The sequence below is a fragment of the Aplidium turbinatum genome, chromosome 8 (assembly GCF_918807975.1).
Source record: "Aplidium turbinatum chromosome 8, kaAplTurb1.1, whole genome shotgun sequence".
NCBI classification, from domain to species: Eukaryota; Metazoa; Chordata; class Ascidiacea; order Aplousobranchia; family Polyclinidae; genus Aplidium; species Aplidium turbinatum.
The window spans coordinates 23366531-23379030 of NC_137479.1; the positions used below are offsets into that span (position 1 = coordinate 23366531).

The window sequence follows — 12500 nt, forward strand, 5'->3', positions numbered from 1 at the left end:
TTAACGATCCAGCAAAAGCGAAGCACCCAGAGGGGGTCACTCCCAGAAAATTAAAAAAAAATACTTTAAAATTGCGCATTCTGAGAGCATTTTCAGCTTAAATCCATAGTAAAACTCAAATACAGCTGTAACAGAAAGTGAAATGTTTATTCAAACAATTGCCCCACCCTGACTATGCGCTAGTGAGTTTCTACTGTGCTTCAAAAAGTAAAGTAGGTCTGTTTACTTCCCAGGTTCCAACACCTGACGCAGTAAAAACTGAAGTTCAAGCTCCTTTGTGGCACGAAACAGCTTAATCCGCTTTTGGGATTTTGCTTTATTTGCATACCACAAACCTAAGTTGTTTCTGATAGAACACAAGGGTCGTCTTGCCTTCGCTGAGCACACCAACATCGGGAGCTCCCACTTTCGTGTGTAAGGCAACGTCGACCAAAGATGTAAAGACTTGACAACCTCCCCCGCACCTTCTCTGATTCTGTGTTGTTTAATCTTATTTTATTGTCCTGTCCATCCATGATCTGATCAATGTTAGTGTTGCCAGATGCAAACAATTGCTTTTGACCATGCCCATATTGCCCAACACAGCGAAAAATTTCCACAGTCTTTTTGTCGTTTTACCAACCCTTAATTTACTGGTTTAATTCTAAACAACAGTTTCTTCACATTTAAAAGCATAGTAATTTTAAAAAAATGATCCTCCCGCTTGGTGTCGGCGTGTCGCAGCTCTCTGTTGCTTTTGTTCCAATTTTTACTTCAAATTTGGCAACACAGTTCTAAATACGGCCTAATCAGAATTTCAGAAACCACATGACGTCTTTGTGACGTTTCGTTTTTGTTATGAATGATCATGTGCCTTTTATCTGCTCTCCGTAAGTATTTGCAAATTTTTGTCGCTGGAACAAAATGTCCCAGAAAAAATGATCATAAAATGTTTATGATTTTATGGTTTAGGCTTGCTTCCTTCACCAACTTTCTTCCAGACGGTACCTTATAAAAACTTATGAACACTCACGGCGCCCTAGTCAAGTAAATGTTTGCAAGTATTTGATGCACAAAAAATGATGGAGTTTCTAACTAACTTTTAGAGTCAGCCGCTTCACTTTTTCAAAATGGAAAATTTCCTGCAAGCTTTGCAGTGCAAAGTAAATTCATCAAAAACAAAAATTTTCAAGTGCAGTTCAGTTTGTTTTTATTTCTGACCGTCACAACGAAAAACAATATACTGTATATCAAACATAGCAGAGGTGCAGAAAGTGGTTTTGAATCACATTCACAGTAAAAGCAAAGAACACAAATTGTGAACACTAACTCCTGTTCAGCAAACGTATTGAAAACTGAACTGTTTTTATCCTCAGTGGTACCTCTACCTATTGAATGAAAACGAAAGCCTTGTGCAGCAAAGTTTCTAATTAAAGTGCGGATGGCGTCACACTCACATACCTATGCATTTTTACAAATTGAACTTTGAAACTGTCAATCTAAAACGCATTAAACAAAAAGCGATCTACTAATAGCAAGCTTTTTATTTGATGAAAATGTAGCAGAGTAAAATGGAGAAACTGCAATTCTCTTACAGAAAAGTTTTCTTATACGAATCTAAATCAATTGGGATGCAAAAACAAATACAGAAAGTTGCAACTTCTTCTTTGCAATAGCACTGCAGCACACCAGGGAGGGGTGTAATTTTAGCAGTGAAGTAAACTAAAGCCAGGGTTGCAGTTCGCAAGGGTTGCAAGTCTCAGCACTTGTATATACCCCCAGCTGTGCCTGCCAATTGCCAAACATTTCAGTTTGGCTGTGCAATATGTCGAGAAATCAGATTGAAGCAATCATAGTTCAAGTATCGTATGTAAACTTGCCAGGATTACGCTTTAAAAGAAGGTTTTTCAGTCCATTGCTAAAGATTTCCATCATCAATCAAACTCTCTTTTAAAGATCGCCTCATTGTAGCCTAATTGTGTTTATGGGATTTATGACTGATAATTTGAATTATTTTATACACTAAAGTCTTGCCTAAGTTAGGAATAGTAAGATTATTGAGGTTTTGCAATTTTATATATCAAAACTTGTATGTATATACTTGTCTACTTCAGTGCTATTGGTAATCAAAAGTATGAATCAACAATACTGCTATTTTGATATGCTGTGAAAGCTATGAATTTCTAGTGTACTACTGTACACCTTGTCTCGGCACCTTTTGTGGGAAGAAACACTATTACTTAGAAATGAGCACTGACATTGTGGATGTTTTTACAACTATTAAAACACCACGTGACTTGAAGCAGAAAAGGTATAAAGATGCTAAAAGCAACGATTACACTGAACAATTTATATCATATGGCTCTGAAGAAGAAATAAAGAATGTTTGTTCAGGTTGGGTACCGTACATCTTATTATTTACAAAATTTTACAAACTAAGTTGTGAAATATACAGTATACAATATACATGGACACAAGTAATTTACATTTAAATTGTTTTTTTAATATTTCTATAAACAATTTTTTCTACTTTATTGTCAAAAAGGTACATATACTAACTAGCCTACCATACCATACTGTATTGTGCATTTGTGTGATGTGGTTGACATCTTGATAATAATTGTGCTCACTAACTTTTTTATTGCTTTGTTTATCTGTAGGCCTAGGCCTACATCCACTTTCAATCACCACCGTTTTTTATCCTTTGGCTTTTTGTTTCATCTTTCTTCTGTGTAGGAAAGATATCTAACCAGTGCAGTGAAGGTTGTTTTGTTTAACCTCATTGAGAGTATGCTGCTATGCTTTGGAAAAATCCTACTGGCATACCAAAATACGGAAGGTGGCATGATGACAAGTGTCTTTTTTATGCTGTATTGTAATTGATGCTATGCAGCGGTGGGCACTGGGCACCCGCTACTTTTAAAGTAGCGCGCTACCCGCTACCGCTACTTGGGCCAAAATAGCGCGTGCTACCGCTACCAATTTACAAAAGTAGCGCGCTACCCGCTACCGCTACTCGGGCCAAAGTAGCGCGCGCTACCGCTACTTTTGTCTAAAATGACACTAGGAAACACTCAAGTCCCTATAGTGATGCAAAAATGACATTGAAAACGATTATTATCATTCGTTTACGCTGTCATTTTAACGTCGTTATAGAAAACACATTCTAAGGGAAATTTATTGTTACGTATCTTTTAAAAACACGAGCATTTCAAAATGAGAGTCACTAAGTCGCCCGCTTTCGCTTAAGCACATCTTTTCCAACAGAGAAAAGTCTCTCCACCGCAGCACTGGAAGGAGTGGGGGTGTTGTATTTAATAAACAGATGTTTTAACTCGGTATTCGAAAAGCTCAAGGGCTTGCTCTTATCCGAAAAAAGGCGTCCACAATGTTGCTTCCTTCTGCACCGACGTTTCATGAGATGGCGCAAACACTCCAAAAAATACATCGGTGTCACTCTTGTCGGTATCAACCTGACTTGATGTCTCCCGCAACAGTCGAATTACACCTGTCTTGACTTTTTCTCGCAGTGCGTCAGCATCATTTGTGGAAACGTAGGCCTAGTGCAGAAATTGTAGCCACGACGTCTTGAAGGAGGGATGAAGACATGATGCCATAACGCATTTCATGTTGTTAAAGCACTTATTGAATTGTTTCGTCACCCCTTCAAGGACTTTCGCTTTCAACTCCTCACAGGTCACAAGATCACTGATCTTGGTCAACTTCTTCCCGCAAATTGTGATGGTTGGAAACAAGACTCCGTAATAGGCCTATGCCTTGGACTCGCCCTGGAGAATGTCTAAAGCCTGACAGATAGGCTTCATCACACGGAGATAATCGCCGAAGAAGTTGACGTCAGCTAGAAGACCGAAACTTTGCAACCAAGCCGATTATATAGCTGCTTGACCACGCCAGTATTGCAAAAAAACAAGCATTTTTTTCAATTTAAATTAAAAATTAGCGGGTAGCGGGAGTGCGACTGAAAAAAAGTAGCGCCTCTCTCGCTACCGCTACTTTGGAATAAAAATAGCGCCGCTACTGCAGCCGCTACTCCAACTAAAAAGTAGCGCCGCTACCGCTACTTTTACCAAAAAAGTAGCGCGCTACTGCCCACCTCTGACGCTATGTGTGTCATACTGTAGTACTGCCTGTCGTCATCATAGACAAATGACAACTTTTGCCGATTGGGGATGACAACTCAACCAAACTGTCCAAAATATGAAACACCCCCAAATCAGTCCACTGTCTTACATTGGAATGCCTAGTAACCCAGCTTCAAAGAGAATACCTCACAGCCCACCAATGCAACAACATTCTCATGGCTAAATAAAAACTGCTTTAACTTGTAACAAAATAGTACGGTATCATACAAAATAACAACCATAAATATAATGTAGAAAAGGTGATTTTAAGTTTAAAAACTTTAGGTATTGAACAGAGAAGATTGTTCAGTGCTGCAGACTCAAGAGAAATTGAAGACCGCATCGATGAAGTTGTTCATAATGCAGAGCAGAACATGTATAAAAAACAAACTGTGGATAGAGCTCCACTCCGGGTCAAATATTTTTTTGGAGAGGTATGATGATTTTGTTTCCACACATTCTTAAAAAACGTTGTTGAGTTATTTTATGACAAACAGAAAAACTGAAATGAAATTTTGGGTGTAAGTTAAGCAATCATTCCCATTGCAACTTTTAGATTTATTGTTGGTCTACCTCTGAAGTAACAGACTTATAAAACTAATATGATTCATTATCAGGGTTATACATACGGCAAGCAAATGAAGCAAAAAGGGCCAGGTCAAGAACGATTATATCAGAAAGGTGTTGTTGATCCCATTCCTAACTGGATATTTAGACTTTTGGTTAAGTAAGTAGTCTTTTATCAAGTATTTTTTACTATAGTTTAAATATAGAATGATTAAAACTAGTGGTGCTTTGGTTTGTCTCCAGCAGTAATTAGTTTATCTTTGAAAAATACCAGCCCAAAGTGAAGAGTAATTTAGTTTTCCGTCAAAACCCCGACTAGGTTTTACAAAGCTGAGCTGATACAATCTGCAAACTTTACTAGGAATAGCACATAAAGGAACGGCGCCACAGTGCTCCGCATCTAAATATCCTGACGCCACAGTGTGCGCGCCTATTTGACCGGTGCCTATCTGTCAGCGCCTGAAGGACTTGCTCCCAATGTTTGATCATGAACGGATTAAAAAAGTGAATTAACCTGTATTTCCGTCCACTTGTATCGCATTATTTTTATTTAAGAAGATTATTAAGGCATTTTCTTAAAGCGGTGAAAGTGGGTATACTTCGGTTGAAAGTGCTCGACTGCTCGTATTTCTATCTATAGATCCTTGTAGTACAGGCTGTTGGTCATCTGACAGGCCCACTGGGAAAGTTTCTCAATTCCTTGTGGGCTAACCCATTTCTGGGTTTGACTGCTACCGTATATAAATTATGTAGTTGATTTAACTGTCAGCTGCTTATAGTCCTGTAGAATTTTCGGTCAACCTAGAAAAAATTCTTATAAAGACGTATGATATATTGCTGGAAAGATAATTTTATCAGCTTTTCAATGATGGGATTTGTCATTTTTTTTTACATTGGGGAAAAAGGTTGCGGTCAAAAACGTGCCAGGGGGGTAAAACACTAATTTGCTCAATATTATAATACAATTGTAAGTTAGAATACGTTACCTTTGTAACGGAATACAACACCATAAATTGGAATATTACTATCAACAAAGCAAACTAACAATCAGAAAGCAAAAATATAAAACATAACCTAATTAGGAGGTATTTATCACACGTGTAAGGGAGTAAAAATTGACCGAGACGGAGATAACAGGATAGATTTCACCGAAACAAAAGGTTTTTCTTTTACAAGCAAGGAAAGCAACACATAAAAGCCATCTAGGACGTAGTGAAGAAGGTTTTAGTTTAAGTGCCATTTCATAGGGTATCATCATAATCCATCGTCGGTTCGTTCCCCACTAGTGGGGGTGGCCGATTGTTTCCGCGCAGCAATTGTCTTAATCCCTTTTCTCCATTTCACCCTGTCCCTTGCATATTCCTCCTTCAGTCCGACTTTTTTAAACTCATTCTTCACTTGTTGTTTCCACGTTCTTCTTGGACGACCGCGTTTCCTCTTCCCATCCACCTTTAGATCTAGTGCCTTTCTAAGAAAACTTCCTTCCTCCCTCCTTATCACATGTCCATACCATCTTACTCGTCAGGTTCTTTTGTCATTTCAACTTTGTGCAAGATGTATGACTTCAGTTTTGATTTTTGCGCAGTTCGTAAAACTCCATCTTTGAACAGTGACATTGGGTACGGTGATAACTTGTAGAAAAAGTACCGGTAGTCTGCAATTTCGTTTTCTGGCTTTCTATGACAACAACCAATCTCAAAAAGAGTAGGCTACTAATGGATCAATGGTGATAGTATCATGACCAATTTTTAGACTGGCATAAAGGCTCTGTAGCCTATAGCACTTATTTGCTTCTTCCTCTTGAAGGAACAATTAGTAAAGGTTTTATCATCAAGTTCAATTTGGATAAATGCCCCTATCTCCTCAGATCGGTCACAGGTCACACTGTTGTTGTTATCAATCAACCCTGAGTCTAGAGCCATAAGCTGAACTCCAACGGATTATGTGAACGAAACCAGGATTGTACTTTTTTAAAATCATCATTATCACGTTTGATTTTTCCAGCAAATGCCTCTTTGTGTTTATCATCAGAATTTGACAATGATGAGACTGTACTGAGTGCATCTGTCACTTCTGCACACCTGTGCATGGTTTTATTCCACACCCTTAATACATTATCGGTGGTGCCCTTGCCGATGACTACGCCTTTTCCTTTTAAAGAGTTCATGAGAATCTGTTTAATAGACAAATCAGTTCAGAATTCTGCCCATTGTTTGTTAGAACGCCTGACGGTGTGATTTCCGTACATAAATTGCTGGTACGGTAGACATCTGGGGGACTTGTTTCCAATTCAGCAACTGTTTAAAGATACAGGCGACATGTTTTTGCATAATTGTTGTGACCTGTGGCAGCAAATAGCTTCAGCATGCTGTTTGACGCAGAAATGTGTAGTAACCAGTTGCTTGTTCTCTCTGCTTGAATAAACTCCAGCACAACTGAAACGTAATTAACATAGCTCAACCACAGAGCTGATGTACATGATTCTCTTGTGAACTGCTCCTTTTTATCGGTGAAAAATGCCATCATCTTATGCCCAATGTTATCATTATTACGATCAGAAGGACTGTCTGAGTCATACAATTTCTCCAAGGCAGTCTGCTCTCCGGGCGTCAACTCACTCCAAAATTCTTCCAACATAAGGGACAGAATAGCTGTTGCGCATAACAGATGATCTCGAACAGCGCGGGAAACTGCCTTCCCACTAAACATGTGCCCTACCTACAGTTACAGGAGCGTATGCTGTCTCAAGAGCTCTTAAGCCACTTCCTTCCATAAAAGAACCCATTGATCCCAGAAAACTCATAAGCTGGTGAAAGCCGCCCAATCGAACAAATACGCTCATGTTCTTTGATGACTCTATGTCATATGCTTTTACATGAAGCTGTTGGTCGAAGGTTACATATGCCATTCGGACATTCAGTTTTTGGCACTGTTCAACCACAAACGATAGAAACGAGTGTTAAGCTGTTAAATCTGTGGCGTGTAAGTCGATCACCGGTAACATGGTTACAACAGACTTTGGCTTAGATTGCGATGTTGTTTTCGCACTCATGTATCCACCACCTGGAGGGTGACTTCTTGAAGATTTAAGCTGCGCTCCAGAGAAGATCAATAAAGCGATTGTGAAGGTCCTCCTGAAAGTAAATATGAAAAACAATACGGTTTGTGTGACATTCTGTAATCATATCATGATTCCAATCTTATACTGACAACGGTGTACAAGTCCATATCATGTTCCATTTTTTTTACATGCAGTATTAAACAATGTCATTTTTTCAATGGATGTTGGACGACCAGGTGTTGAATACTAAGCAGGATTTTCAAACCTTGTTCTGCATGGTATACATGGTATCTGGCTTCAGCAACCACCAGGTCGTGTGCACTAAGCAGTCGTTTCTGAACTGTTTTAACAAGTTTACCGTCTCTACTTTGGCACAAAGCAAGTGTTACGTAATATATTCCTGACGATTTTGTCCGCACCTCTTCAAATTTATTTCGATCAGGGTGCGTTCATCAAACATATAACTACTGTATATCTACAGTAAAAACACTGCTTTTTAAAGTCGAACGACTGTTGATCTGACCTGGTCGATACTGTCTTGCTACTGAATTGTTCATTGCTTGAGGCTGGACGTTTCTTGGATCTCGCATGGTTTCTCAAGAAATTACGACATGATGTATCGATGCATGAAATAATTGTAATATGGCCATTTTCTCTATTTTTCTCCATTGCAACCAGCGTTTCACAATCCATTTTCAAAGCATGACCAAATTATAAGGTCCATAGGGTGTGTGGTAGGCTACTATCACTCTCGCAAAAATAAGCTCCAACATGACACAGTGAATCACCAGTCCGATAGACACTTAACACAAATTGCTGTTTCTTCTTGACTTGAATCTATCTACAATGTATCACACTAACCGTAGTAAGTAAACTATAACATAATAAAGTTATAATGAACAACGACAGCTTTACTGGTCCCCCCCCCCGTGCTCACTCTTACCCCCTGAAACAGATGTAGCCTATAATTCTATTTTCATTTATACCTTTTGCATCTATATCTTGCTTTTCTGTTGATAATTCATAAGTTTCTAACCTTTTGTTCACCCATTACAGGAAAGATAAGAAAATAAATATTCTTATGTTAATTTTTTTTTCCTAATTTCAATTTTTACCCCTCTGGCACGTTTTTGGTCGTAATTTTTTTTCCCCAAAGTAAAAAAAATGACAAAACCCATCAGTGAAAAGCTGATAAAATTATCTTTCCAACGATATATCATATGTCTTTATAAGAATTTTTTCTAGGTCGACCCATTTTTAGACCAAATTCTACATGACTATTAGCTGAATTGTGACAGCTCTGAAGCGAAGCTCAAAAGAGCGCCGGTATGACACAGCTCAAGAGCATGCGGCTGTAAGTTTTGCAGGATACTTAATGGCATGCCTGACGATGGACATGAAGATTTGCTTCCTTGCCTTCTTGTACACTTGATCTAAATCTTCAATTACCAGGCATAAAGACTAGATAACAGACTAGATAACTAGATAACTAGATAACAGACATAAAGACTAGATACAAAAAAAAAACAAACTGTAAAGGCATTTTATGTTGATTTTACTGCAGTTGTTCCAATGATTGTCTTTCAGACCTCTCGAAGACTCCGGGATGATCAAACGCAATTGGATTACCTCTGCTGTGATAAACGATTATTATCCTGGAGGTTGCATTGTTTCCCATGTAGACCCAGCACACATATTTGAGCGACCTATTGTAAGGTTGGTGCGGATGCTTTACATAACATTGACTTTTATCAACCAGTATTAAAGTCGCTCATTTTGTTCAAAGTACTTCAAAGTGATATGTCATCAGTAGTGTGATGCTTTTTAGTGTATTTACTCAAGTGATGAATAGTGTTTTTGAAACGGACTGCTTGCCAGCGCTTGCTAAGACCTGAATCAAATCCTTAACTATCAAAATTGATTCGTTGGCTGTGTGGCCGAGTGGTGAGAACGTCTTCTCGACGTTCGAAAGGACGTGGGTTTGACATCGCTTTAAAGCACGCGGCTGTGTCGCGGCAAAGACACTTAATGGCATGCCAAAAGAAGAGATGACTCGAAGATTAACTTGTCACTTCGCTGCTTCTTGTTGTAGCGCATCTGTGATCGCACTGTGCTGCATGTTGTCGCAGTGTGCACAACATAAAATACGGTTATTGTTTGTTGCAGTGTTTCATTCTTTAGCACAGCAGCACTGTCGTTTGGCTGCAGGTTTACCTTCAAGCCGATTCGAGTCTCAGATCCTGTGGTTTGTCTTCCTCTCGAGCGAGGGGTTGCCACCAGTATTTCGTGAGTTTGCCGATACTTTTGTACAAAAATGTATTTCTGTATGGCCTGCTAGAAAGTTTTGGGCTTGTTATGAAATACGTATAAGTTGTTTTCTGTATTAACTACAACACTGAGTGAAATGATACACATTCTTTAAACAGTCATTTTTTTTATTTCATCTGTATGCTTTTAATTTAAACACTGTGGCTATTTAGCCGTTTAAATACCATTCGTCGGCTGTGTAGCCGAGTGGTAAGAACGTCTGCGCGACGTTCGAAAGGACGTGGGTTCGACACCGCTCCAGAGCACGCGGCTGTGTCTCGGCGAAAGACACTTAAAGGCAAGCCAAAAATAAGGGGAGCAGCTGACTCTAAGACTATATGTCACTTCGCTGCTTCCTGTCGTCTGTTGTATCGCATCTGTGATCGCAGTGTACTGTATGTTATCGCAATGGGCGCAAATAAAAGCATGATTATTATTATTATTTGACGTTCTTGGTGTGGGACAAGGAACAGTGGGAAATAAATGCAAGGAAGGGCGCGACGTCCTATATCTGAACAGCCCCTTAAAGTTTGATTTAAGACGATGAAATAATTAATGTTGCGTTTAGAGGTTACGCCGCCGACTCCATCACACATTGTGTGCGCCCCCAGGACATCAAAGCAAGACGAGCGGTCATTATATTGAGAAGGTGAAAATTGGCCTGTTTGATTTGAACAAGTTTGTCGTGTAAATACTACATTTGCAGTCGATACTGACAAAACACGTACCCAACATTGCAGGAGGTAAGTATACGGCATGGCGACCTATATACGCATGATATGTCTGCTCTTGATTCTCATTTGTAACAGCTGGTGCAGGAACTTCTCGTAGTCTTGTGTTTTTTGTTGTTTTAAATCTATTATGTCTTCACCGATGATTGTTTGCATCAGTTTTATGTTGTTTGTGATCGCAAATTAGGTTTTTTCATCCTTATGATTAATATTGTAGAACCTTCACCGATGCTCCCCGAGATGGAGATGATGATCCACTAACCAGGCATCATTCTCTGCTTCACTCATCCTCAGGCTCGCACAGGTAGCTCCCATGACACTTACATTTCTTTGTCATTTTTGGTCACCCAGTCAAGCAATCTCTTTGCAACTGTAACGAAGCTGTGGTGTTGCGAAGTGTGGAAGAGCTATTCTATTCCCAGCCAAGTTGTAAATATGATAAAGTATTGAAGTTTAAAACTGCTGTTTTGCTTTCAGCGAATGCCGGCATTTGGACAACAAGCTAACATCTTTGTTCTTCCAAATGATATAGGAATGCTTTGGCTATGTAAAAGAGATATAACAAATGGTGTAACGTTACGTTATCTTTATGCACTCTACAGAAAACGGCTTTCAATGGATGTAAAGAAACTTTCAAGCAACGAGAATTATGGAAAAAGGTCGCGTAAGAGCGAAGGCGACTGTGACGCAAGGAAGAGAGAAGCAAAGCGTCATTCCTCTCGCAGTGACTCCCCCGTTAAGGTGGCTTATACACTGCACGATGATTTGTAGTTACAGAGACTGATCACAGCATTTGATAAATAAAATGGCTTGCGTCCTTTGGTAGTCACCAGAAGAGTTGTAATAAATTGTAACGACGTGTGAATGTAATGCAGCAGTGGTTTCGCAATATGTCGCCGTGTTTCCCATCATGAAATGCACAATTCAGCTTCACTGCAGTAACTTTCCTGTTTATTGTTAAAAATTGAATGAGGATGCTCACCAGGCATTTGGTTAAATAACATGATACGTTCTACTGGTGCAAACTAAGCTGAACTATCACAATGATGTATGGTAATAGTATGTTTTTATTCCGACGTTTCGTCAATCAGTCACGACTGACTTCTTCAGGGAGCTAGATCAGGTAATGACGACCTGTCTAGCATGGCAAAACCATTGCTGAAGAAGTCATTCGTGTCTGATTGACGAAACGTCGGAATAAAAGCAGATTATCACCTTATACATCTTGTGATGGTTCAGTTTAGTTTGCACCAGTAAAACGTATCATGTATTGTTATTTCCCTGTTTATCGTCGTACTGCAGTATGACTTTTTAAAAGGTTTCACTCGTGCAGATAGAACAATCCATTTCACATTTATAAAATAATTAGCGATCATGCCGCTAAAAACGAAACTCAATCTATTACAATCTCATAATTATCGTTTCTTTGCAGAAGCGTACAGATGACCGAAAAGCGACGGAGAAAGCGGAATCCAAACAATCAATTGTACAACGATCAAATCGCAAACGAGCGAAACCTTTCTTTCTTTGAACGCTATGCGCCATCGTGCGTTCGATTCCTGACCACTGTGGTCCAGATCAAAACCTCAGTTTTTAGAGATTGTTTTGTACAAAGGATCATTTTGCATAACTCCATACAATATTTATTTTTTTCTTTATTGAACTTTTTAACATTGTTTTAACAATACCCGGCTTGTAAAATTAGCTGTATTT

The 12500-nt window shown here is 39.1% G+C and overlaps 1 protein-coding gene across 1 annotated transcript; it reads left to right on the forward strand.

Annotated features, from left to right (window-relative positions):
* Positions 1-2097: 2097 nt before the first annotated feature.
* Positions 2098-12360, forward strand: LOC145776364 (RNA demethylase ALKBH5-like). The gene is made up of 9 exons (XM_082587760.1): positions 2098-2373; positions 4407-4555; positions 4739-4848; positions 9337-9465; positions 9916-10035; positions 10625-10705; positions 11005-11091; positions 11390-11528; positions 12220-12360. Exons 1-9 carry the CDS (start codon positions 2226-2228, stop codon positions 12316-12318), a joined length of 1062 nt encoding a protein of 353 aa, XP_082443886.1. The 5' UTR covers positions 2098-2225; the 3' UTR covers positions 12319-12360.
* The last annotated feature ends 140 nt before the right edge of the window (positions 12361-12500 follow it).